Here is a 24,170-nt window from a genome sequence, read left to right as displayed (position 1 = left end):
TATTACAGTATCACGGTATTGTGATTACTACTCTAAAATATGTTATTTTCAAATGTCTGGGTATAAAACTAAAACATTTTCCCTTTTAAACACAGTATACTTTATTTTTTAGAAACATTTAAAATATTTTGAAACATTAATCATGTCAGGCTAAATGAATTATTGACTTCTGATGTCTTCATTTGTTTCAAAACAGATATTTTTACTATTTAAAACAGCATCTTTGGATATCTTTTCTGCTGAAGATATTGTTGTACTAAATAAAAATTAATAAAATAAAATAAAAAAATCTTACCCATATTTTAGGAACGTTATAGCAGAAAATTGATTGTTTTAAAACCTTGACTTTTGTAAAATGCGGTGTACCTTGAAAATAGTTATCGTCCCATGCCTAACCCAGATAGAAGTAATACTTGTAATAGGCGTCAACAATCTCCAGCAAATCGCACGCACACACACTTACACGCACACTTACTCGCACACTTACTCGCACGTTTCTTGTCCAAGATTGACAGTCTTTTGGTCTAAAATATTTGATATTTTTTAAAAAACGTTTAACATATCAGCCACTCCTAACCCTTTAACAGCACTATTCTGAAATCCTTTTAAGCCAAATTTGCCTTCAACAACACAGAACGTTGTGGCTTTTACCACATTATTGAAACAAACATCTACACCTTCATATGACAGATGGATAAAAGAAATATGTCTGTGTTTAAAGCTGGAAAAAATTAGGTTTTCATTAATAGGGTCTTTAAAATTTTTTTACCAAAACATGGACCGCTTTGTTGAATTATATTGACACTATTGATCTTGAAGCAGAAGAGGAATAAAGCTTTTATTATTATTTATTTATTATTTTTATTGTTAGTCTTTTTATTTATTTACTTATTTAACTTTTTTATATTTACTATGTTACTTAATAATGATATTGTTTTTATGATCATTGATTCTCAGTTGTGAAAATGCAGATTGGTGTATTACTTATTTTTGTATTTAAATGATACTGTATCTGCACAAAATGTTAATAAATATATTTGGCAAAATAAAAAAAATTTGAAGATTTGCGACATTTGTGTTTAATTCAATGATTGCGGAATCGTGAAATCCTAAAGGATCTGTTAAGTAAGTGAAAGCACGTTGCAGCAGATCTTTTTGTAATATGACAGCAGATGTGGGTTTCACTTGTATATTTAGTCGATGCGTGTGGGTCATGCAAAAATATTGTTGGCCCACTTGGCTGCCAGTTCGAGACACTTATGTCACTGGTCAGACAAACAGCTGAAGAGCACATTGCTCTGTCTGCGGTCATGTCACACTGTCTTCACAGGCATTTTAAAGAGAAACTGCAACACCTCCTTATATAGATTCACATTCTGTTCAAAGCCAATTGTATTTTGTTTTATGTAAACGGTTTTAATGTTCTCCCTGCCTTCGCGTGGGTTTCCTCTGGGTGCTCCGGTTTTCCCCACAGTCCAAAGACATGTGGTACAGGTGAATTGGGTTGGCTAAATTGTCCGTAGTGTATGAGTGTGTATGAATGTTTCCCAGTTATGGGTTGCAGTTGGAAAAGCATCCGCTGCATAAAACATGTGCTGGATAAGTTGGCGGTTCATTCTGCTGTGGCGACCACGGATCAATAAAGGGACTAAAGCCTGATTTATACTTCTGCGTCAGGTGACCGGCATAACCCACGGCGCAGGCAACGCGCGTGGCTGTGCATTTATACTTCTGCACGCTGTCTCTGTTGGTCTGCATTTACACTTCCGAAACGCTAGTTGGCAGTGAGGTGTAAATGTTCCTCTGTGTCGAGTTTCTTCGCTGCTTTTTTGCATTTCCTGAACACTTCCGGGATGTACAAGTTGCTCAAACTCGCTCATTTTGAGGCAGGAACCGTCGGACGTGCAACAACTTTAACTATGAGGTAAACACAAAACAAAACTTTCCATCCGGAGCTCCTTCACGGGACTCCACACTTGTAAACAATCGCTCGCGCCATTCGCGCGGCTCTCGGTCCCGCCCAGACTCGTCAGCGCTACCAAGCCGACCAATCACAGAGCTTACACTACGCGTTGTTGCGATGTGTAGTTACATTTTTTGAGAGGTGCACGTCAGCGATGGCGATGGCCACGGCGAAGGGCTATGCGTCAGCGCCGTAGCATACGCCGGTGTTTGACGCATAAGTATAAATCAGCCTTAAGCCGTTTTACAACGTCTTTATTGTCCAATTTAAGTTGTTTCAAACATTTCTTTACTCAAAACATGTATATAAACCAATACACTATGTATTTTTAGGCTATTATACCTATTAAAAGCAACCTTTTTTGCAGAAGCCTAGTTATTGGAAGATTCAGAACCGGTATAATCTGAAAATGTGGAAGAAAACTATTAAGCAAGAGACGTACGTTATCTTCATGCAGGGCAATGTGGTGTGTGGCCAGCATGCGGATGCCCAGACGAGACGTCAACGTTGTGTCCAAGAAATTACGAACCAGCATCTCATCCTGAACAAACAGAATGTGAACACATTAAAAAAACTAGCTCAGATGTACTTAATTTTAAGAAAATTATAATTTGCACAAGAGGGGGGGGGGGGGTATTACAAAATGCAAGGGTCTTTAAAATCTTACCAATATGTGTTTACGACATTCCCTGAATCCTTCAGCTAACATGGTGACAACATCCTTGTGATCATCAAGAAGCTGTTTTACCATCTTACTATAGCGAGCCTCGGTCTCCTGGTCTTGAATCTGAAGATTAAAACATGGTTAGTAACATATACCCCCAGTTTCACAAACAAGGTTTAAGGCTAGTCAAGATTAAATTGCTTGTTTGAGCTGTCTCAACTCAAAATAACTTGCGGTGAGATGTCTTAAAATATGTCAGTGTCATTTTTTTGTCTCCAGGTGCACATCAGTCATATTTTTTTAAGGCCATTTTTTATAAATGTTTCATAAATAGCCTAATTTAACTAAGGCCTAGTCTTGGCTTAATCTAAGCCCTGTTTGTGAAACTGGGCCATAATGTTTTTTTCATGTAAAATTCAATTTATACTCATTAAAGCCATATAAACCCTGATTATGTGGTTTCTAACCAAACCAATAAACTGATCTACAAATGGTTTCGCAGGCTCGATCAAAAAGATAAGAAGGTAAATCTACCTTATTAATATGTATATAGTTTTGCCTATGACTTTTCTTACAAAAATGTTTCTGAAATGGATGGTTTGGAAAAATCAGTTTTGGATAATGGAGAAAATTGTCTTTCCATTAAGTAAATGTAGAGCAAAAACTCACAGGAAAATATATGCTTTTATTCAGCAAGAATGCACTCAATTGAATAAAAGTTACTTTTTTTGCAGATGCACTTGTTTTGAACTTTATAAATGTAAATAAGTTACAGTTTCTACAAGAAAAATAATAAGCAGTACTGTTTTTAGTAGTTATAAGAAATGTTTGAGCGGCAAATTATCATATTATATTTAGTTTGAATGTATCATGTTAAATTAAAGACCGCTGAAAACATTTGTCACCATAATCATTCATACTCTAAGATACCTTTAAATGAAATAACTATTGTAACATTTTTATAGTCATTATTTCTTGGTTGTGAAAAAGCAGAACAGTGCGTTACTTATTTTTGTATGTATATGATATTGTATCAGCACAAAATGTTAACAAATATATTAAGCAAAGAATACATTTAAAAATAAAGAAATGTTTTTAAACAATATTACTGATTTACTGCATTTATTTAGGCTTGTAAAACACTCACAAACTGGAATGTTTGTATAAATGCATATCATCTTATGATGTGGATGGCATTGCCATTACAGTACAATGTGGTGCAAAATAACAAACAATGAGAAGGTGTGTACATTTGACTAATACTGCATTGCATAGACCACTAAAATAACTACAGTAATCCTTTCAGTTGTCTCGTATTAATCAGTTATCAGATATTGTAAAACATGGGATTTGATGATGGATCACTAAACTCACATCATGAGCCATATTAATGAGCCAGCATTTCACACAGTGAGTCAGTCCGCCAACAAAGACTTATGTTTCAGTGGTGAAACGCTATACACCACCATCCAATCTTCAACAGTAGCCGAGTTCATACATAAACTCAAAAGCCTCTTCGGTTACAAAATTAATTATGGAAATGTGCAACAGCTGGCTATGAATGAATATGAACAGATTTGCTCAACTTACAGCTGGGAAGTCGCTCAGCATGTGGTAGGCCCTGATATAAAGCTCATGCTGTGAAGAAAGAAGAGAGGGAGAGAATGCATGAGTACAATACAGGAGGAACAAATGCTGTGGTGCATTTCCTAGAGCTGGTCTTCCCAGAGGCTTGGTGCTTCATCCTTGCATGAAACCCATTCGTGGCCCCCTCAGCAACCCTGCGCGAGCACATGGCGTACATTCTTCAGTGGATTCGAGGAACAATGTTTCATTTAAAAGAAAACGTGACCGGAAGAAACAAACATGCTGGTTTTAAATGTGAAAATGCATGAGCTTTAAAGTTTCTACCTAACTTCCAGATAATTTACACTTTTTATTTATAGGTTGTGAATAAAATAAATAAATAAATAACTAAATAAATACAAATTGTTTTCCAATAAAACTACAGATATAAATATATTGGACTATAATTGTAAATGCTTCACCATCAAACGTTTCGGTTTGGTAAGTTATGCTTTTTGGGAATAATAATAATAATAATAATGAATTTGATCAAAAACAAATAAAAATAATAGTACAATTTACTGTTTTTACTGTTACTGTTTTTTATTTAATACATTATAAAATGGAATTCATTCCTTTGATTTAAAGCTCAATTCTCTCCACCATAGCTCCATGATCCTACCAAAAACATTCTCAAATGCTGATTTAACAGGAAAATTTGTGCCATTATCCATGAAAAAAACTGTTTAGTCGCTTAATATAAATTGAAAGACATGGATACTTGTTTTCCATGATGTTTTGAGGAACAGAAAGTTAATATTTTGTAACATTATAACCATGCTGATATCAATCTTTGATTTATCAATCGGTTTTATGCATGCTTCATTAATTTACATAGGCTTACCTAAAATATAACACTAGATCTAGTCTTAAGCCTTTGATCGGTTGTGTAGTTGTACTTTTTTAATTACATTTTATTTGAAAATGCATTAATTAATTGAATTTGGCATTTAATTATAATTGTACACTGTAAAAAATGCTGGGTTCCACACAATTGCTTTATTTTGTCCCAAAACAAATAGAACTTTAATTATATGCGAGTGGATTGAACAATACAACTAAGCTGTCTCAAAAAGACCCTCAAGAATTGTGTTGGTTCAGTTCATTTTAAAAAAAGTAGTTTGATCAAGCAGAAAAAACTAAATAAAATAAATATTTTTTTTTAGTGTGCTGCATTATGGCTGATTATAACGTTTAATTATTATATGAATGTTGTAGAATGAATTGTTCTTAATGCTTCTAAACTGAACCTGGCTGAGTTTGTCTTCCTCATAGAAAACAAAACAACAGCAGGCGAGACTCTCTGTAGAAGCAGATGTGGGTAAAAGTTCACAGGAGGAGGAGAGCATACTAAAGGAAGTAAACACGATGAAGAAAGGGGAGGAGAGCTTTATGCCATTTCTGCTTATTGTCTTTGTCTTATTGTTTTACCCATCAATGAACCATTAATCCAAAAAGCATTGTTATTCAAGTTATTTGAATGTAGAGAGAAACAGCTCAAGGAGAGCAGGACAACATGACATGTAAGGTCCAAACATCCATGCTAAACTTTGGAATCAAAATGAATGAAAATCTGCAAATATTCTCAAATAGTGATGCTCAGCTCTTATACAAAACTATTTTGCTGTCTTTAAAGCAACTGTATCAAACAATATTAGAATTCAGTTTGAAAATAAATTCAAAACAGAAGAGTTTTTATGGAGTTTTGCACACAACTGTGGTCTAAATTATGGAAAAGCGTTTAAATATATCTATATTTTTATTATATTTAATTTGCTGTTTGTGCTATAAATGAAAACTGGAAGCAGATGTCTGACTGCTCAGTCAGAAAGCCAAGTTTACAGTCAACATAAAATAGCAAAACTGTAGAAGGGACAGTTCACTCAGTATTTACATACACCCAAGTGATTCTAAACATGTTTATTAAATTGTATTGTATTTATAAGCTTATTGAATTACTGAATGCAAAACAATATATTCTTAAGAATGCAGAAACACAGCCATTGACATCTATAGGAACACAAAATACTTTAGTTTAGTTTTTTTATATACTTGTCAGAAACTTAACAAGAACAACAGTTATTTATAACAGAAACACCCTGTATGAATAATAGCAAATGATCAATCTTGACCTGAATTCTAGCTATGAAAGAGTATTTATTCTTTATTTTTTAAAACTCTTTCCAACACCCAGTCTGTAATTTTCTTATTCTGTACTATATGCTACGGTCTTGTTAAATACCAATGAAAAAAAGTCTTAATTTTCTTAAAGTCTTAAATTTGGCTTGGTGTTGCAGAAACCATGAGAATACACAAATCTTGTCAGACAATCTTAGAACAGGAATAATTTGAAGACATTAAAATATTTAAGATTCAGTGCAGCCCCAAAATATTTATTTATTAGATTTTTATACATGTTATTTATTTTAATCAATTTTATCAGCTGGACCCATGTATAACAATATTTTCCTATTAAGAAAAATTGACGTGTTTTTTGTTTTCTAATGTAGGTTACCTTGCATGATAAGGTAATTATATTAAATATTTAAGACCAAATAAATTCTTTTGTAGGTCCACATGGTCAAAAAACAAACAAAAATAATAATAAAATAATAAAATAATAATAAATATCTATCTAAATATCTATCTAAATATCTATCTATCTATCTATCTATCTATCTATCTATCTATCTATCTATCTATCTATCTAAAATTAGGTATATAAATAAATAAATGAATACAATAAAATCATAAATAATAAATAAAAAGAAATAATAGTGAATAATAAAAAGTAAATAAGTAAATAATAATAATTAAATATAAATAATTAAAAAATGAAAAAACAATAATAAAAAAAATAATATTTTAGTATTTAATATGAAAAGTAATGTGCTTTCATTAAAGAATACAAACACTGAGTTGATTTGAGGCAAATCCACTCTCTGCACTGCTTTATTGCACAATGTGTGCTCAGCAAACTTATCTACGCACTAAATATAACCACTGCATATCAATAAACCATTTCCCATCCACCCAAATCAATACCAGGACTCCATTTGTAGCATTCAAGCAGGATCATGTTTGGGAAGATGTGACTGCAGAACAGCAGGAGTTTGATCAAACAAGTTTAATTCGATGCTCTATCTGAAAACTGTAGAACTCTGTCCCAAACTGCATGACTTCTAACTCCTCATCACCCAATATCCCCTCTGAGAGTATCAACAGTGGAGCTTCTCCAACTAACCAGCTTGTAGGAGAGACGGTAACTCAACCCATCACAACAGAATGAATAATAACATTGAAGTCCTTTAGAGATGAAGGGAAACTTACCACTTGGAGAATGGTTGGGTTGCAGCCGATAATGAAGGGCAGGCTACGGAAGCCCTTAATGCGATGGGCAATACGGACAGGCAGCTCTTTGTGTAGATACCTGGCACTGCTCTGTATTGAATTAAAGCACAAAAACGCGATTAAAACCCAATATTACTGAGATTGTGTTAAAGGGTTAGTTTACGCAAATATAGAAATGGTTTAAATATCTCACTGTCTTGTCATTCCAAACACAAATCAAAATAATAATGAAATCTGAGAGCTCTCACCCACCATAGACAGTAAAGGTAAAAAAAAAAGAAATATTTTTAGACCATTCTATAATCATATGAAGCTCCAAGATAACTTTTGTGCACCAAAAAAACTGTGAAAACTGTGACTTTGTAATCCAATGTCTTCTCTTTCGCTTTAGGTCAGGGTGTCCATTTCTAATTCCCATAGTAGAGGTGTACACAAGAAATAGACAACTAAATAATATTTAGGTTTTTTGGCACTAAAAATGCTCCCAGAGATAAGAATTGAACCACGGAATCAATTTTCGGTTCTTTTTGGGGACTTTGAACATCTCAAGACTGTTGTTGTCTGTCTAGAGAGCTCTTGCTTTTCATCTAAAATATCGATGAATGAATGTCTCTGAGGATTGGAACAACATGAGGGGGAAATATTAATAACAGAATTTTTATTTTAGAGTTCTCTTATCCTTTAATTACCCACATAATACCAGTATTTCGCTATAATATCATAGTACAACCACTATATTTATAATGCCGATTAATAAATAGGATGTATTCTGATTACAATAAATTATAAATGTGTGATTTACACAGCAAAGGTTCAAGGTATCACATCTGAAAAGACATTTAATTGTCTTTATACTAATTATCCAATGTTGTTCAGAGGTAGAATAAATGCATTTACACAGGAATTGGATTCTGTGAAATGAAGAGGTAAGCATAATGTAGTTTAATTTAGAATTACGTATTAGATTCAATTTTGAGAATGCACATTATACATTACACCTTATATAGTGTTTTGTTAACCTTTTTAGCATTATTCAGGGTCCCCACATTTTTATAAATGGCAAATTCAAGGACATTTTAAAGCACCATTAATTTTAAATCAAGTACCTTTGCGATTCATACCCCAGCATATGTAGAATATGTATGAAAAGTCGCGTACAAATAACTAATAAAAACTGTCGAATTCACTACTGGTGATATTCAAATGTGCTTTCTGAAATATTGAAATAACGTGCATTATTTGTCAGTGTTATTAGACATTTTTGCTGTTTTTAACAATTAAGTAAAATTGTTCAAATATAACCATAAACCAATTTAATTACAATTGTATTTCAAGCACTTTCAAGGACCTATGTTTGCTTTTAAGTATCTTCCAGGCCTTGAATTCATGTCTGAAATTTAAGTACTTTAAAGAAGCATGGGAACCCCGATTATAATTAAAATGGGGTGTTTAAGATGACAGTCATTAAAACACAAAATGATGTTGCCGTTACGTTGCAATTAAGAGCAACTAAATTAAAGTAGACCAATATTTCAAATATAAAAAATTACTTATTAAAATTTTTTTAAACAAATAACCCATTTAATATAAAAATATTAATGATTTTACACAGTGAGTTGGTGATCCTTGATGCAAAAATGTTGCAATCTGCCCACAAATGACCGACTCCAGTGTGGGTTAGGATAAAGGTAGGACAGTGCTCGAGAGTGTGTAATTACCAAGATATGCTGTCCGTCAGGAGACTTCCCTGCGTATAGCATAGTGGCTGGTGTCAGTCTGACAGAAGGCTGCAAAAAGAACACTGCTGTTAAAAATAGCATATGCTTTAAATATAACTTGATTTAAAAGGGATGAGAGAGACTTTGTGTATTTCATTCATTCAGCAGTCTGTAAATCAAGGTTTCGGTCAACTTCAAACAATGTAAAGACATTTATTTTTATTAAGGCATTCTGTTATTTCTATATTTTATAAACAAGATTTTGCAGTGACAGATTCATAGGTAAAGTTACACTTATTAATAGAACTATTTGTAAGCGAGTGTACTACATAATGGAGAACATAAGTTCAGGAGTAAAGGACAGATCTATATTTAAAACCTTCGATTACAATGTTAATGCCAAGTGAGAACAGTTATTTAGTTTCTTAACACTATGTAACAATATATTTCCACAGAGCCAGATCAGTCTCAATAATAATGCATTTACAAAATATAATTCATACGTGCACAGCACAACTCACACTTAAACAATCAGTTCATAAATGCAAAACAGTTCATAAAATGCACAAATTCAATTCTTAACTTCATAAATGCATAAATGTGTGACAGAAGTCAATTCAAGAATTTTAAATGTACATTTAAAATACATTTTAAATGTATCAAGTTAAGATGCATTTGTGTGAGCTTTGTGGAAATAATTATGCTTTTTACTTTTGAATTCATCCATTGTGCTTTGAATTTATAAATTGGATTTGCACATTTACGAAATTAATCTCGAATTTACAAATTGGATTTTCACAATTATAAATTGCATTTTGGATTTAAGAATTGAATTTGCACATTTACGAATGGCATTTTAAATTTACGAACTGGATTTTCACAATTATAAATTCAATTCACCTTTATTTGTATAGCACTTTTACAATGTAGATTGTGTCACAGCAGCTTCAAATAGAAGATCATAGTAAATTGAAACAGTGTCAGTTCAGTTTTGAGAGTTTAAGTTCAGTTTAGTTCAGAGTGGTTAATAATCACTACTGAGAGTCCAAACACTGAAGAGCAACCCATCGATGTGCAGCTCTACAGATTCCGAACCATGCAAGCCAGAGGCGACAGCGGCGAGGAAAAAAAAACTTCACCAATTGGCAAAAATAAAGAGTTAAAAAAACCACAAGAGAAACCAGGCTCATTTGGGCACGTCCATTTCTCCTCTACGAATTATGTTTTGGATTAACAAATTGGATTTGCACAATTACGAATTGCGTTTTGAATTAAGCAATTGGATTTGCACATTTAAAAAATTGCATTTTGCATTCACAAATTGAATTTGCACATTTGCGAATTGTTTTGGATTTTTACTAATTGGGTTTGCACATTTGGGAACTGTGTTTTGGATTCATGAATTGGATTTGCTCATTTATGAATTGCTTTTGGATTTACTAATTGGATTTGCACATTTATGAATTGTGTTTCAGATTTACGAATTGGATTTGCACACTTACAAGTTTTGAACTTGAAAATTGGTTTTTGTAAATGTGAATTATGCTGTGCGCGTATGAATTTTAGTTTTGTAAATGTACTGTTATTATTGAGACTGAATAGGCATCCGCTGCATAAAAAGTTGATAGATAAGTTGGCGGTTCATTCCGTTGTGGCGACCCCGGATTGATAAAGGGACTAAGCCTACAAGAAAACGAATGAATGATCTGACTCCATACATTTCAGATAAGTTAGCATGCTTTCCTAAAAAATAAAAATGAATGACCAAAAATGACAACACCAACACCAGGCTACTTATTATCTATATATTATTTGGATGTAAATAAATGTGACAATTTTCGCCCATCAGGCATTAGATGAATAATTACACTATAATATATCAGTATATATGACCCACAAAACTAAAATAGCTATGCATCAAATACAATGCAAAAGAACACAATGCAATTTTTGGGTCAACAGACTTAACGTCTCCATAAAAAAACTACTTTTATGACATTTCACATGTCAAGATTTGCAGGGTTAACGTTTCAGTGTGGCTGAGCAAAGAATAAATCTCCAACTGAGTTAACCATTTAACAGTCTTGACTCAATTATGAAAATGTGCTTAATGAACCTATTGGTACAGGAGGAGCAGTGGCAGAGCAATAAGCACACTGGGTTTTGTCGAGTCACTAGTGTAGTCCCAGATGCCCAAAGTAGGTCAGGTTACATAAGGATACCATGCACAACAGAAAAATGACTTAACCTGACAAGATGGGCAATCAGATGCACATTTTTACCACATGAACATAATTAATAATATATAAGTGTAAAAAGGTTGGAATATTTATGAAGCTTGCTGCCCTTGGTGTGACCTGTACATGAAGACCTCATGGTTGTTTCACCGCTGACACCTAATACTAGATGTTTGTCTGTGTTTATGAAGCTTACTGAGCTTGTGTTTATGAACACTGTGGGAGTCAAGTAAAACTTTAAAACACTGCTCTACAAATGAGTTTATAATCTGCAATTTAGCCAAAATACAAGGTATATGGAGACTTGCTTTTTAAGCTAACATTTAGTTTACAGTTTTAAATGGCTGAGAAAGTAGGTTGATGCATTCATTTTAAAAAGCTCACCAAAAAATTAAAATGTAACGTTAGTCCTGGATTGTTTCATACCTGTATGATTTTCCTTTCTCTGTTTAACACAAAAAAAGACATTTAGGAGAATGGTGGAAACCTGTAACCCATTGACATCCACAGTGGGAAAAACAAATGCTATGGACGTCAATTATAACAGGGCTTTTAGCATTTTTCAACGTAACGCTAACTTCTATTTGTAATACAGGGAAACAGGTTTGTGATAATTGACGGTTGAATAAACGATGAGAGGTTTTTCCGTTTTATGATTGAACCATCTCTTTAATCATCTTCTCATTTACAACTATTTTGTGTTCTACTTTTTTTGGTTACTGTAACTTAAAGGTGTTTCTGTAATACTGATTATTAGCAGCTAAACTGCTAAAAGGCATTTCTCTGGATCAATGCGGTATACGTTGTAGTGAATATTAACTTACCAATTGTACTAACATACAAACGGAAATTAAACACTAACTTTAAAGACCAAATAGTGAAAAAGGCCTGTGTGGTTTATTTCTGGTGGTTAGTGTCATCACGAGAAACCGTCTATTTGGGGTGGTTAGTGACTTTTAGACCACCACTGAGAGGCTGAAGAGACTACAGCTGAAGTAAAACCATCTACAAACGGTGACTGACCTTCTCGGCGGATGCGTCGATGGCGGACTGGTTGTAAAAAGACGTAACGGTTTTGGACCGCTCCCGAGCCAGCTCCGAGTAGCTGGACATGGAGGATGTTGACCGAAACCTTCTGCCGACGCCATGAGCCCCGGTCACCGGAGCGGCTGCTTTGGCTGACGGGGACAGAAAGAGCCTGGTCACGCTGATCCCACAGCCGCCGCTGCCCAGCAACTCCATGGCCTGGCCTGTCACGCGTCCGCGCATTTTAACGCTCTGATAACGCAAACAACAAAATCAAAACCTGTTACTTTCCTGTTGTTTAAAAACAACCGTCTACCTTGCCATTCGACAAAGCGAGTTTAATCGTGCACAAAGGCACATCTCGAGCACCATCACATCGCTTGATGATGTGAAAATACCACCCGTCCTGAGTGGTGTTTATCTAAAGACGGTTATGATCAGCCAATCAGCGAACATAGGAGGCGGGGCTTTTGGGTCATCACGACCTCAGCAGTGACGGTAGGCCAATGAGTCACGGCGCAGCAAGGACAATGAGGCAGACTGACAGGAACAGCGACCTACACTTCCCTTTAAAAACACATTTATTCGCAGACATTTTATTCGGTTCGAAAAGAGAGCAACATTATTCAAAAGAAAAGATATTTTATATATATAATGCTATATATTGATACATCAGTATGATTAACAACCATTAACAAGTGGTAAACCCTGGGTAAACCGTGCCTAGTAATGTTAACCCCCCAAAAAATTAAGTAACATAATATTTCTGCAACTGTTCTTCTTCAGTGGAACATTAAATTAGATTTTTTGTGATCCATAAAACAAATCAGCGACTACCGGTACTTTTTGAGTAAAAAAAAAGCATACAGACAAAACAAAAGTAATACCCCCATCACTCCTGATTATCCAAATCTGGTCTTGTAAAGCAAAAGAATCATCTGTTCAAGACATTATTTACAACTTTATTATCATTATTCCAGAGCCTCAGCAAACAGTCCCGAGTGTGCCCTTACTATTATGACTCAAACTTTACATTTTAAAGATTCAAAAGTAAAACACACATAAGAAGTCTGGTTTTGGAACATTTTAATTGTTAAAAAAGATGTGACATTTTCCTTACATGAAAACGTCCATGTTTCATGTGTCCAATCAAGTTAAATATGGATCATATTTCAAAATGTGGTATTGTGATCATAATGTGATCACATTTTTGCCAAACAAAACGTTCCAAAACCCTCATTTTATGAGTTTGATGTGATGTTAACATGTAAAGTTCATGTGATGCTTTTGTGGTTTTTCGTACGGGTGCTTATGATAGTAAGAAGGACCAGAGTTTGTAATTATAACATGCAATTTTGTGCTTCTTTTGTAAGGTTGTATATAAAAAAGACAGGTTGTGGGTTTCTGTTGTTGGGCTTGTTTTAGGAAAAAAACTTCTCTTTTCTATAGGTTTTCCAATGCATTTACTGAAAATGTCTGCCACAGCTAACAGCAAATTATTACAATATGGGACCCTGGACCAAGAAAAATGTCTCAAGAGTGAATTTCTTTACATTTACATTTGTACAACACCTAGTAATACGTTTTTCATTGATGAATACTTTGTAAGGATTTGACAATATCTGGCTGAGTTGCATCTATTTGAATATCTGGAATCTGAGGGTTCAAAAATTCTAAACGTTAAGAAATTCGCATTTGAAGTTAGCAAAGCACATTACTAAATGAAAATTAATGTACAATATGTTTACAGTGGGAAATAAAATTTTCTTGGAACATGATCTTTACACAATACTCAAATGATTTCTGGCTTAAAATAAATCTACATTATTTTGACCCATTCAATACATATTTGACAATTACCAAATTTATACCTGTGCAACACAAGTCTATGGTCACATATTATACGTACTGTAGCGCTAATCCCAAACCACCCACCCTTTTCTCTCACTCCTAAGAGAAAAATGATGTTCAATGTGCAGATGTGTGACACTGTAAATAGATATATTAGGGATGAAATTTATCATAACATACAATCACCCGCCTCTTTATTAGGTTCACCTGTCCAACTACTTGTTAACGCAAATTTCTAATCAGCCAACATGGCAGCAACTCAATGCATATAGCTGACTACATCCAGCAGGATAACACACCATCACAGAAAGCACAAATCATCTCAGACTGGTTTCTTGAACATGACAACGAGTTCACTGTACTCAAATAGTCTCCAGTCAACAGATCTCAATCCAATAGAGCACCTTTGGGATGTGGTGAAACGGGAGATTCGCATCATGAATGTGTAGCCGACAAAAGCTGCAGCAACTTCTTGATGCTATCATGTCAATTCACGAGTTCAAACTCGGATACTTGACTGAATAGAAAATGCATATTTGGCGTGCTGTCTGGGGAGAGGGCTCTGAGCTCGGGAAGACACCCTAACTCGTGTAATTCCCCTTATCAGGATGAAGAGATAGGGTCAGAGCACAGTGTCTAGCCCGGCTCCAGAACGCTCCCCCCTCAGATTTAAATAGGTATCTGGTTTAAGTGTGGAGTTGGGGTGGTGGAGGGACACTGAAGTCGAGAGAAACGGAGGTACGACATGTTTGAATATTTATATGGATTTGCTCTTGAGCTGAGTGGATAATAGAATGATTGTGTGTGTGTGTGTGATGAATCAGCCTCGTCAAAGACTGATCGTGGTCCTCCCGAAATTTGTTTATAAAACATCACTATAAACCAAACTCTAAGGAATATTTCCAGTACCTTGTTGAATCTATGCCACAAGGGATTAAGGCAGTCAAAAGGGGGTCTAACCAAATACTAGTAAGGCGTACCTAATAAAGTGGCCAGTGAGGGTATATACTTGTATTGTAGGCCAAATAATTATGACAAAAGTGTGCTGACAGCAACTACATATGGTTCAAATTGATTTGATCAAAGCTGTGCTGATATGATTTAGCGTTATGTCTGCTCACAGGTGATCAGGCGTGAGTGGATTGTGCGCACCATTAACTTTATTGCAATTTAATTTTAACAGACTTCAGACTTAAAGTGGTTTCAGTTTACTAAGTTGCAGAATAATTTCTAATTTCTAATAAGAAATAGTCTTTTGGCTTGATAAACTGTAGACTTGGACTTGGCCGCAGTTGGATATTACTCTTGGTCAAGAACGCAAGCTTACATAATGACATTTGAGCAGGTGCAAACTCACATATGACCTGATGCTGTTTGTTTACAATAAGAAAACACAAACATAGAAAAACATAGAATTGTGAAAACAACTTCAGAAATGGGCTGCAAAGAGGGCAGATCACAACAGAAATGTGTTGGTGAAGTAAATTTTTAAGTTTCTAATTTTAACATTGCGGTTGCTTATTGTTTGCAGGGACGTAGCAGACATTTAAAAGCAGGTGGGGGTGGGAGCAGTATGAGATCAAAAAGTTCACGTTAATATAATTATTAATTACCTGTTTCTAAATGGTTTTTCTCTAAAAGTGAGGGGGACACTTCGCCCCTGATTGTATATTTTTAGTTCTGAGTGTAACTCCTACTAACATGACATAAAATAACATTTCATTAAACATTAATTGCCTACAACTATGTGGACACCTATTTATTGTACATATCACTGTCAATTTCACATTGTCGTTGTATTTGCACTGTATTTTGTACTGTCTGGAGCCAGCACCTAAGCTTTTCGCTCATCATAGCACACGTGCTGCTGATGATGTGACAATAAAAGTGTTTTGATTTGATTAATCGTGCAATTTGTCAGACTATTAGGGCTGACAATCTAAAAACAATAAGAAACCATACAATATTCAGAACACTCCCTCTTGGTTGTTTTTTTCACACATTTTCAGCTCAGTATGAGGAATCAATGTATGGGTCAATTTAAAAAGAAATATGATGTATGACACCAGTTTATTAGGAAAAAAACAGTTTTGAACAATGTCATTTTTAACCGACAATCTTTTTTTTTCTGAATTTGAATTAAAAAAAATACTAAAACAAACAATAAAAACACTTGAAGTAAAGAAATTCCGAGTGATTTTGCTAAATTACATTTGTGACAGTGCAACAGGAATAAATCCACATGATGGCTCAAATTAGTCTTTCTCTGTCTCTTTAAGACAATAAGTCTTTGTAACAGTTGAAGTCTGCGATTTCCCTTTCAAGTCATGTTCTCCTCACAAAACCATGATTACAATTCAAGTCGAGTTGCAAAAACAAACCGCAAAAAACTCAGTGACTCTCTCTTTTCCAAACCACAACCATGTTCTTGTCTGTAAGGGCCACCAAATAATGGAGACCAGGATCCATGGCGGTGCTGTTAATAGACGGCCCCTCTAAAGCACCCTTTCCAGCTCTGATAGGTGACGGCCACTGCAGCACCTGAAAAAAGCACCAGCGGGAAAATCAAATCCAGGAGCTCTGCATTCAAACGTCATAATTATTGTCAAAAGGTTTTAAAAAACATTTACTGAGGTATACTTTCCGCATGACAGAAAAAGCCGAAATGACTGCACTGTTAATATACAATCTATATAGAAACCCTGTTTTGAACAATGCCACTTTTTTTTCTTCGGTAACGTCACAGTATGTAAATTTCACCATTAGAGGGCGCATATGCAGAAAAAATGGCATCATTTGATGACCCTGTGACTGAGGGCCCTATCATACACCTGGGGCAATGTGGCGCAAAGCGCGGCGCAATAGTCTTTTGCTAGTTTTAGCTTGGCGCAAGAGTCGTTTTGGGGCGTTGCGCTACGCTGTTTAAATAGCAAATGCATTTGCGCTCATATATGCGCCCATAGGCTATCTGGTCTAAAAAGGAAGGCGTTCTGAGGCGCACTGCTGGCGCGTTGCTATTTTGAGAAACTATAATATATTTTTCAATAGACCAAAACAAACCCGGTCTAAAGTCGAACGTTTGCTTAATGCAAACAGGAAGATGTAGAGCAATACACAAATATCTTTACATATGAAAAAATTAAATATTAAGGATATATATAGGATATAATAGGAATATATATAGAATTAGTTTTGAAACAAATCTTTGCGCTTAACAAACAAAATTAATTATTTAGCCCTGAGTGTGGAATCATGGATCATAATGGATCTTGCATTAAAGTCTGCAAAGACTGGAAGCTGTGACTGCTTTTCTTTTGTCATATTGTGACGCCGTTCCAAGAGAAACTGAATATTAAATAAGAAAACAGTGGGCGTAGTGTGTTTTTCTACTGCGAGCTGATTGGATGAAGTAAAGACCGTGCCATTGACCAACTAAAAGCTAGTCTAAAGTCCAGCACAGAGCGCGTTTGTTATGCGCCTATGTGGGTCCAAACGCTTACACATTGCTTAATACACACAGGATGTACAGCAATACACAAACATCTTTACATATGAAAAATAATAAAGGATTAAAATGTTACAAAAATTATTATTATCTACATACATTTAACAACCACTACCTCCAAGCCTTCTTTATCTCGAAGGGCTTTTTTTAGGTTATTCATGTCAACTTATGAATATGTATAATGTTACCGTACGTTCACACCGAAAGCGGCGAGAGCGTCCAAGGTCGCTCTGGCCGCCCTGGCGACAACGCTCTCTGCCTTCAGCTCCTGCGGCGAGAGCGTCAAAACTCGCTACATTGATCTCATATTTAAAGGAGCCGTTGCAGCATATCAGTTACATTCCTGCATAAAACATGTTTCTAGCGTGAAAATGTTGCGCACTTCTTATCAAATTCATACAACAATGGAAGATCAAGTTGCGTGTGGTGTGGCTTTGCTCTGTTTATCCAATATGTGTCCATATGTCTGAAATATCCTGAAGCAGCAGTACTGTTTTGTACCATCACATCGCGTGAGATTCCCACTTTTTTAAGATAAATTTATATAACATTAATGAACATCAGTAAGTCACCAGTAACTTATTTAATGTATGTTCCTGCAGGAAAAAATTGGAAATAATTGGAAATCCGGCGACCGCAATAATCAAACCCTTGGGAACAACTGTGGTCGGAACCAAAGTTCACTGGTCTGTGTTCTCTGAACTGCTATCAAGCGATGGACGTCTTCATTCTGATTGCTTGCCGCCGAACCGCGTCATAGCTCATTACCATAAAGTTGACTTTATTTCAACTCTCCTCGACGCTCACGCCGGCGAAGACGCGCCGCGCTGCTCCTCGCCGCTTATCGCCGCAGGCTCTCATTGAAAATGAATGACTTCCAGCTACTTTGACGCTGTCGCCGCTTTCGGTGTGAACGTACGGTTAGGGTTTTGGAGATGTCTGCATCACCATATGGGGCATAAGAATAGGACGTGTTATTATTTTTGTTCATTTATTCATTAGCTGACAAACTAAATAGTTTTACAGGGGCTTAGAAAAGGAAATAAATATGTAGGCTAATCCATGTCTTCAGTGGAGTGCATACAACGTTTCCTTAATCAAGTAAGTAAAGGAGTAAAGTAAAGAGAAAGTAAAGAGGCCAAATGGAGGAGGCTCGTTATTTATCCTCGCGCTGCAGATGGTCTGTTTAGTCAAGCATTCAGTTTTTCCTCTTACAAAGTCCGCCATGTAAATAGCAAATGCGCCATTGCGTGACACAACTGACTCTTAAAGGGATTGTGAGATAAGACTCTGATTGGTTTAATGCACGCTATGCTCAAAACACACCCAGAACTCATTAAGAGAATAAGCACAACCATGTTAGACCATGTGCCAGGGCGCAGAGCATATTTTTCCATCTTTAAAATAGCAAAAGTGGATTCGGACAAGCCCTTAATGCTTTTGCTCCTTTCGCTTTAGACTTTGCACCTAGATTGTTAAAATAGAGTTAAATATTGTTAAAATTTATCTACGTCTGAGAGGTTACATTAAAACACTGCACATCTACACTGATACTGTATTCAAACAACAATAAATGTAATCAAATTGAAATGTATATATAAAACATAGTGCACATATAAATATCAATTAAACCATAGACTATTAAACAAACAGAAACAGTTCGACGCAATGATGTCAGTAATATGCAAATTTATGTATGACATCTTCTAGTGACTTTTCAAGCAGAGCTTAGGTACTTTCCATAGAAAATCGGTGGCTACACTGCATCAGGGAAAGTAAATGGTAAGTACATTTGTATTTTTAGGTGAACTGTTGCTTTAACATGTCCTACAACGGTTCACTCACCTCAGTGGCTGAGATTGTTTTTCCACTCTTGAAGTTTTCCATCATGGTGTCTGTAATATGATACATCCATAGTCTGCCTTGCTCATCTCCACATACTACATAACCATAACCTACAAAAAAAAATTGTATTTAGATTTTCTGCATTTTGGAAGTGGGCATTACTGGGCTGACTAAATCTACATAAGATCATTGCCAAGACAGATTCTGCATATTTATAGTGGCACACTATGTAGTACATAAAAGACAAAAATAAACATGGATACCTGGACAGGTGCCTAGAGACAGGTATGGGATGTCAGTACTGGACCATTGCAGCTCTGCCAGAATAACAGCCGGCACCTCTTTCTTTCTGCTGTTCCATGATGCCCGTGTGGCACTCCAGCTCCACAGATAGATTGAGCCCTGCATGTGGCTCTTGGATGCTAACAAAAAATTTAAATATCATAATTAATAAAAACTATCATTAATACATTCAAGGCCACTTTGTTTTTAAATGTGCATTATTTAGGATTGACAGCCCAAATTTAACATATTGGAGTGGGGTTTTCCACGGGGCCGCTCCTCCACTGTAACTGACACGCAGACTGCAAGATTAATGTCACCAACAGGAGCGAGCGTGCCTGAATATCAAGCCTTACACTGTAAGCTGCTCAGCTAACGTTTATGTTTGTAACATTTGTATTATTTGTCAATTTTAAAACCACCTCATATGGATTTTTATAACTCTGAATCTGCTTCTCATTTCGGAGGATGCTACTGTCCTCCACAGGTCACATTTTCAGCTGCACAACTGTATAACTGGGTAAACTGGCAATGGGCGGAGTTACACTTGTGTGTTCACTTAGCAGGTTTCTTAAATATTTGAAAGCATTACTGTATTTTTATGCTTTAGTAGAGTCAAAAACTTAAATAAAGCACCTTTAAGTGTAAATATCACACAGAATAAGCACAGCCTTATATTAGGTACAATTTTATGGAAACATTTCCAGGTGTTAAATATACAGAAAAACTATTTAAGGACAAGTATTTAGTTCCCCTAAATGGTGTTCTTAGAACTAAAATGGTTCCCAGTTTCTGTTGTGCAAACATATTAAAAATGGGTAGTTGCTGTCAACATTATCTTCAGAGCCCATCACTTCCTCTTAATTTTACAGATGAAGCCTGGTTTATACTTCTGCGTCAAGTGATCGGCGTAACCCATGGTGCATGCAATGGGCATAGCCGAGCATTTATACTTCTGTGCGCTGTTTGTGTTGCTCTGCAATAACACTTCTGAAACACTAGTTGGCAGTAGGTGTTTATGGTCCTCTGTGTCGAGTTTCTTCTCGGGTGTTTTGTTTTTTCTGAACACTACCTTAATCTACAAGTGGCTCAAACTAGCTCATTTTGAGGCTGGAATCGACAGACATGCAACAACTTTAAATATAAGGTAAACACAAAACAGTCTCCATCAGGAGCTGCTTCACGGGACTCCACACTTGTAAACACTCGATGCATCGGGCTCACACCTCCACCCACACTTATCAGCGCTACCAATAGCACGTTTCAACTGACTGGTACAGTACGGTATGGTTCGGGACGGTACAGTTCACCTTTATCAGGCTTGCGTTTCCACTACCAAGGGTACCCTCACAATATATATCACAGCAAATCAAAATATCACTATATGTTAGATAGGTAACACTTTATTTTGATGGTTCATTTAAGTATAGACTGTCTGCTTAATATCTGTTAGTACTGCTGCTAAACAGACATTTAACTGACTATAAGAAACTTTGTAAATTCAAGTCAACTACCACTAAAGCCTGGTTTATACTTCTGCGTCAAGTGACCGGCGTAATCCACGGCGCATGCAACGTGCGTAGCAGTGCATTTATACTTCTGCGAGCTGTCTCTGTTAGTCGGCATTAACACTTCCGAAACGGTAGTTGGCAGTGAGGTGTAAATGTTCCTCTGTGTCGAGTTTCTTTGCTGCTATTTTGCTTTTCCTAAACACTTCCGTGATGTACAAGTGGCTTAAACTCGCTCCTTTTAAGGCAGGAACCGGCGGAGGTGCAACAACTTTAACTATGAGGTAAACACAAAACAAAACTTTTCCTCAGGAGCTCCTTCACGGGACTCCACACTTGTAAACTATCGCACCATTCACACGGCTCTCGGTCCCGCCCAGACTCATCAGCGCTACCAAGCCGACCAATCACAGAGCTTGCGATACGCGTCGTTGCGACATGTAGTTACATTTTTTGAGAGGTGCACGTCAGACGCAGAAGTATAAATCAGCCTTAACTCTAGCCCCAACCTAACAGTCTTCTTATAATCTAATGAGAATCAGTTGGAATTTAGATGCAATGTAACTTAAATTCAACAAAAGGACCATCAAAATAAAGTGTGACCCGTTAGATATATAGTTCAGTGAAATGCTCCTGCATTTTTTAAAATGTAGGCTTACCCACTACATCATCAGAAAGGAAGCTCAATCCATCAATAGTCCGGTAGTTGTTTTTCTTGTCATTTTTCTTGTAAATTGGAAATACGATCTCAATCTCTTCATTTCTGAAAAACAACAAAAAGCAAAAATGTGAGTTTGAATGCAGAAGCTTCTTCTTTAACAACATCTGAAAATTAACCAGCAGAGGAAGCGATGATCAGATGTGAAGTGATGAAGAACTCGGACCTCTTCTGTGTGTTTTTACTGAGCTGGACGTCAAAGCAATACAGGCCTTCATCACAGCCTGAAAGCAGATGTGTGTCTGGGGACGAGGGGAGCAGAGCGAGATGAAGAGGAGTGGAGCTCGTCTCCAGTGTTAGCAGCTTACTGTGAATCACAAAAAAATGCAACAGGAGATTTTACCAGATGTTGATGGCAACCATAAAAGTGAGAGGTATTTGAGCATTCACAGTGGGGGAAGTATTAAACACGTCATATTTTTCAAAGACCTCAACAGTGTACAAATCTTAATGATTCTGTGGGTTTTGTTTATTAAATCTGATATTTATTTTAATTTTCCTACTGGATTTAATCAAGTGATTGGCTGGGCCATTTTACAGCTTTGTTTTCTTTCCCTAAAACCATTTGAGAATTTCCTTGGCTGTGTTTTGGATCATTGTCTTGCTGAAACGTCCACTCCGGTTTCATCTTCATCATCCTTCTAATGTAGATGTTGGACTGAAGCAAGGCAAGGCAAGGCAAGGCAAGTTTATTTATATAGCACATTTCATACACAGTGGCAATTCAAAGTGCTTTACATAAACAAGAATAAAAGAAACAAGTAAAATAAAAATAAAAACAAATAATAAAAATGCGTAAAAACAAAACATAAAGCAGCTGATATTCATTTACAATGAGGAAGGGTAGAGGGTTGCTGAAGAACTACTGAGAGATTTCAGCTGCTGTCTGGGCTTTCACTGCCTTTCTACACCTTCCTTTCTTCATGTGTTCAATACTTTTTCCCTGAGTCATTTCATTTTAATACACTTAACTTCATTTGTAAGCTAATTAATATTATTTTCTTTGCATTTATGGATTTCTTTGGTTGCTATCAACATCTGGCAAAAATTTCAAGTCAACGGCACCTTTAGAAATATGTTTTCTGAGAAAAATGGTGACGTGTTGAATACTTATTTCTTCCACTGTTTACTGAAAATTCAATAATAATACCTGTTTTTAAAGTTGTAATCCTGATCCAGTCCACCGATGTCCCACAAAAAGATCTTATCATCATACGTCCCAGCTACAAATAGAAATAAAGTGACTTTTAGTTGTCTATTTAGCTCAAATGTGCCATCTTTCAGTCTAAGTAAGATTTGTTTTACTCACTGAAGAGAAAGGTGGGTTTGCGTGGATTGAAGCGCATTATGGAAATGGCACGTCGACTGACGCGAAACTCTCCAAATGCCAGGTTGACTCGGGGATGGATGAGCTTCACACAACCTCTCTTTCCTCCAGCAGCCAGGATATTGCAGGGACGGGCAGAGCCACCTGTTCTGGACATCAGCACAGTGGACCAGGCTAAAGAGAAAAAATCCTGCAAGACAACAGCAGACACAAACCTAAATTTACAGGTACTGGATGACAGTCGGGCACTCACAACAAGATGGTCGGTGGTTTGAGTCCCGACTGAGCCAGTTGACATTTCTGTGTGGAGTTTGCATGTTCTCCCCGTGTTCGCTAGAGATACTAGAGAGCATTTGATAGGTCAAGATTTGATGAAAAACTGAAACTAAAGTTTTAGGTGGTGTGAAAAAAAAAACATTGATCCATTTGGGTAGAAGTGAAAAACTGCAAGCTTTAGATGTTTATATCAGTTTAAGATCTTCTAAATGAGAATGTTGTCACTGTTTTGGATTACACTAGCGTATAGATATCCTTCAAACTAATATACTG

At 36.0% G+C, this 24,170-nt stretch overlaps 2 protein-coding genes across 10 annotated transcripts in view; both read right to left on the bottom strand.

Moving 5' to 3' along the window:
- bckdk (branched chain keto acid dehydrogenase kinase) overlaps positions 1-13,025 on the bottom strand; it is a 37,858-nt gene extending 24,833 nt beyond the window's left edge. For 3 of the 4 annotated variants that reach the window (XR_015489925.1, XR_015489923.1, XR_015489924.1), the window contains exons 1-6: positions 12,583-12,984; positions 9,323-9,391; positions 7,584-7,694; positions 4,218-4,265; positions 2,631-2,750; positions 2,406-2,504 (exon numbers count right to left, since the gene is read on the bottom strand). Coding sequence is in view for 1 of the 4 variants with exons in the window: in NM_213060.2 (NP_998225.2) it covers positions 2,406-2,504; positions 2,631-2,750; positions 4,218-4,265; positions 7,584-7,694; positions 9,323-9,391; positions 12,583-12,828 (693 nt within the window). In the remaining 3 variants the exon portion in view is untranslated. 4 annotated transcript variants of the gene reach the window in all.
- Positions 13,026-16,180: 3,155 nt separating this feature from the next.
- Positions 16,181-24,170, bottom strand: part of lrwd1 (leucine-rich repeats and WD repeat domain containing 1) — a 29,783-nt gene continuing 21,793 nt past the window's right edge. For 3 of the 6 annotated variants that reach the window (XM_087251338.1, XM_087251339.1, XM_087251340.1), the window contains 7 exons: positions 23,604-23,811; positions 23,445-23,517; positions 22,461-22,601; positions 22,236-22,339; positions 20,050-20,208; positions 19,787-19,896; positions 16,476-16,977 (listed from right to left, as the gene is read on the bottom strand). In XM_087251338.1, the coding sequence (XP_087107464.1) occupies positions 16,828-16,977; positions 19,787-19,896; positions 20,050-20,208; positions 22,236-22,339; positions 22,461-22,601; positions 23,445-23,517; positions 23,604-23,811 (945 nt within the window). In that variant the 3' untranslated portion in view covers positions 16,476-16,827. 6 annotated transcript variants of the gene reach the window in all.

This window comes from Danio rerio, chromosome 5, assembly GCF_052040795.2.
Source record: "Danio rerio strain M-AB ecotype USA chromosome 5, GRCz13ab, whole genome shotgun sequence".
In the NCBI taxonomy this organism is placed as follows: Eukaryota; Metazoa; Chordata; class Actinopteri; order Cypriniformes; family Danionidae; genus Danio; species Danio rerio.
The sequence above is the reverse complement of the archived record's forward strand: the minus strand, read 5'-3'. Positions and strand labels throughout refer to the sequence as shown.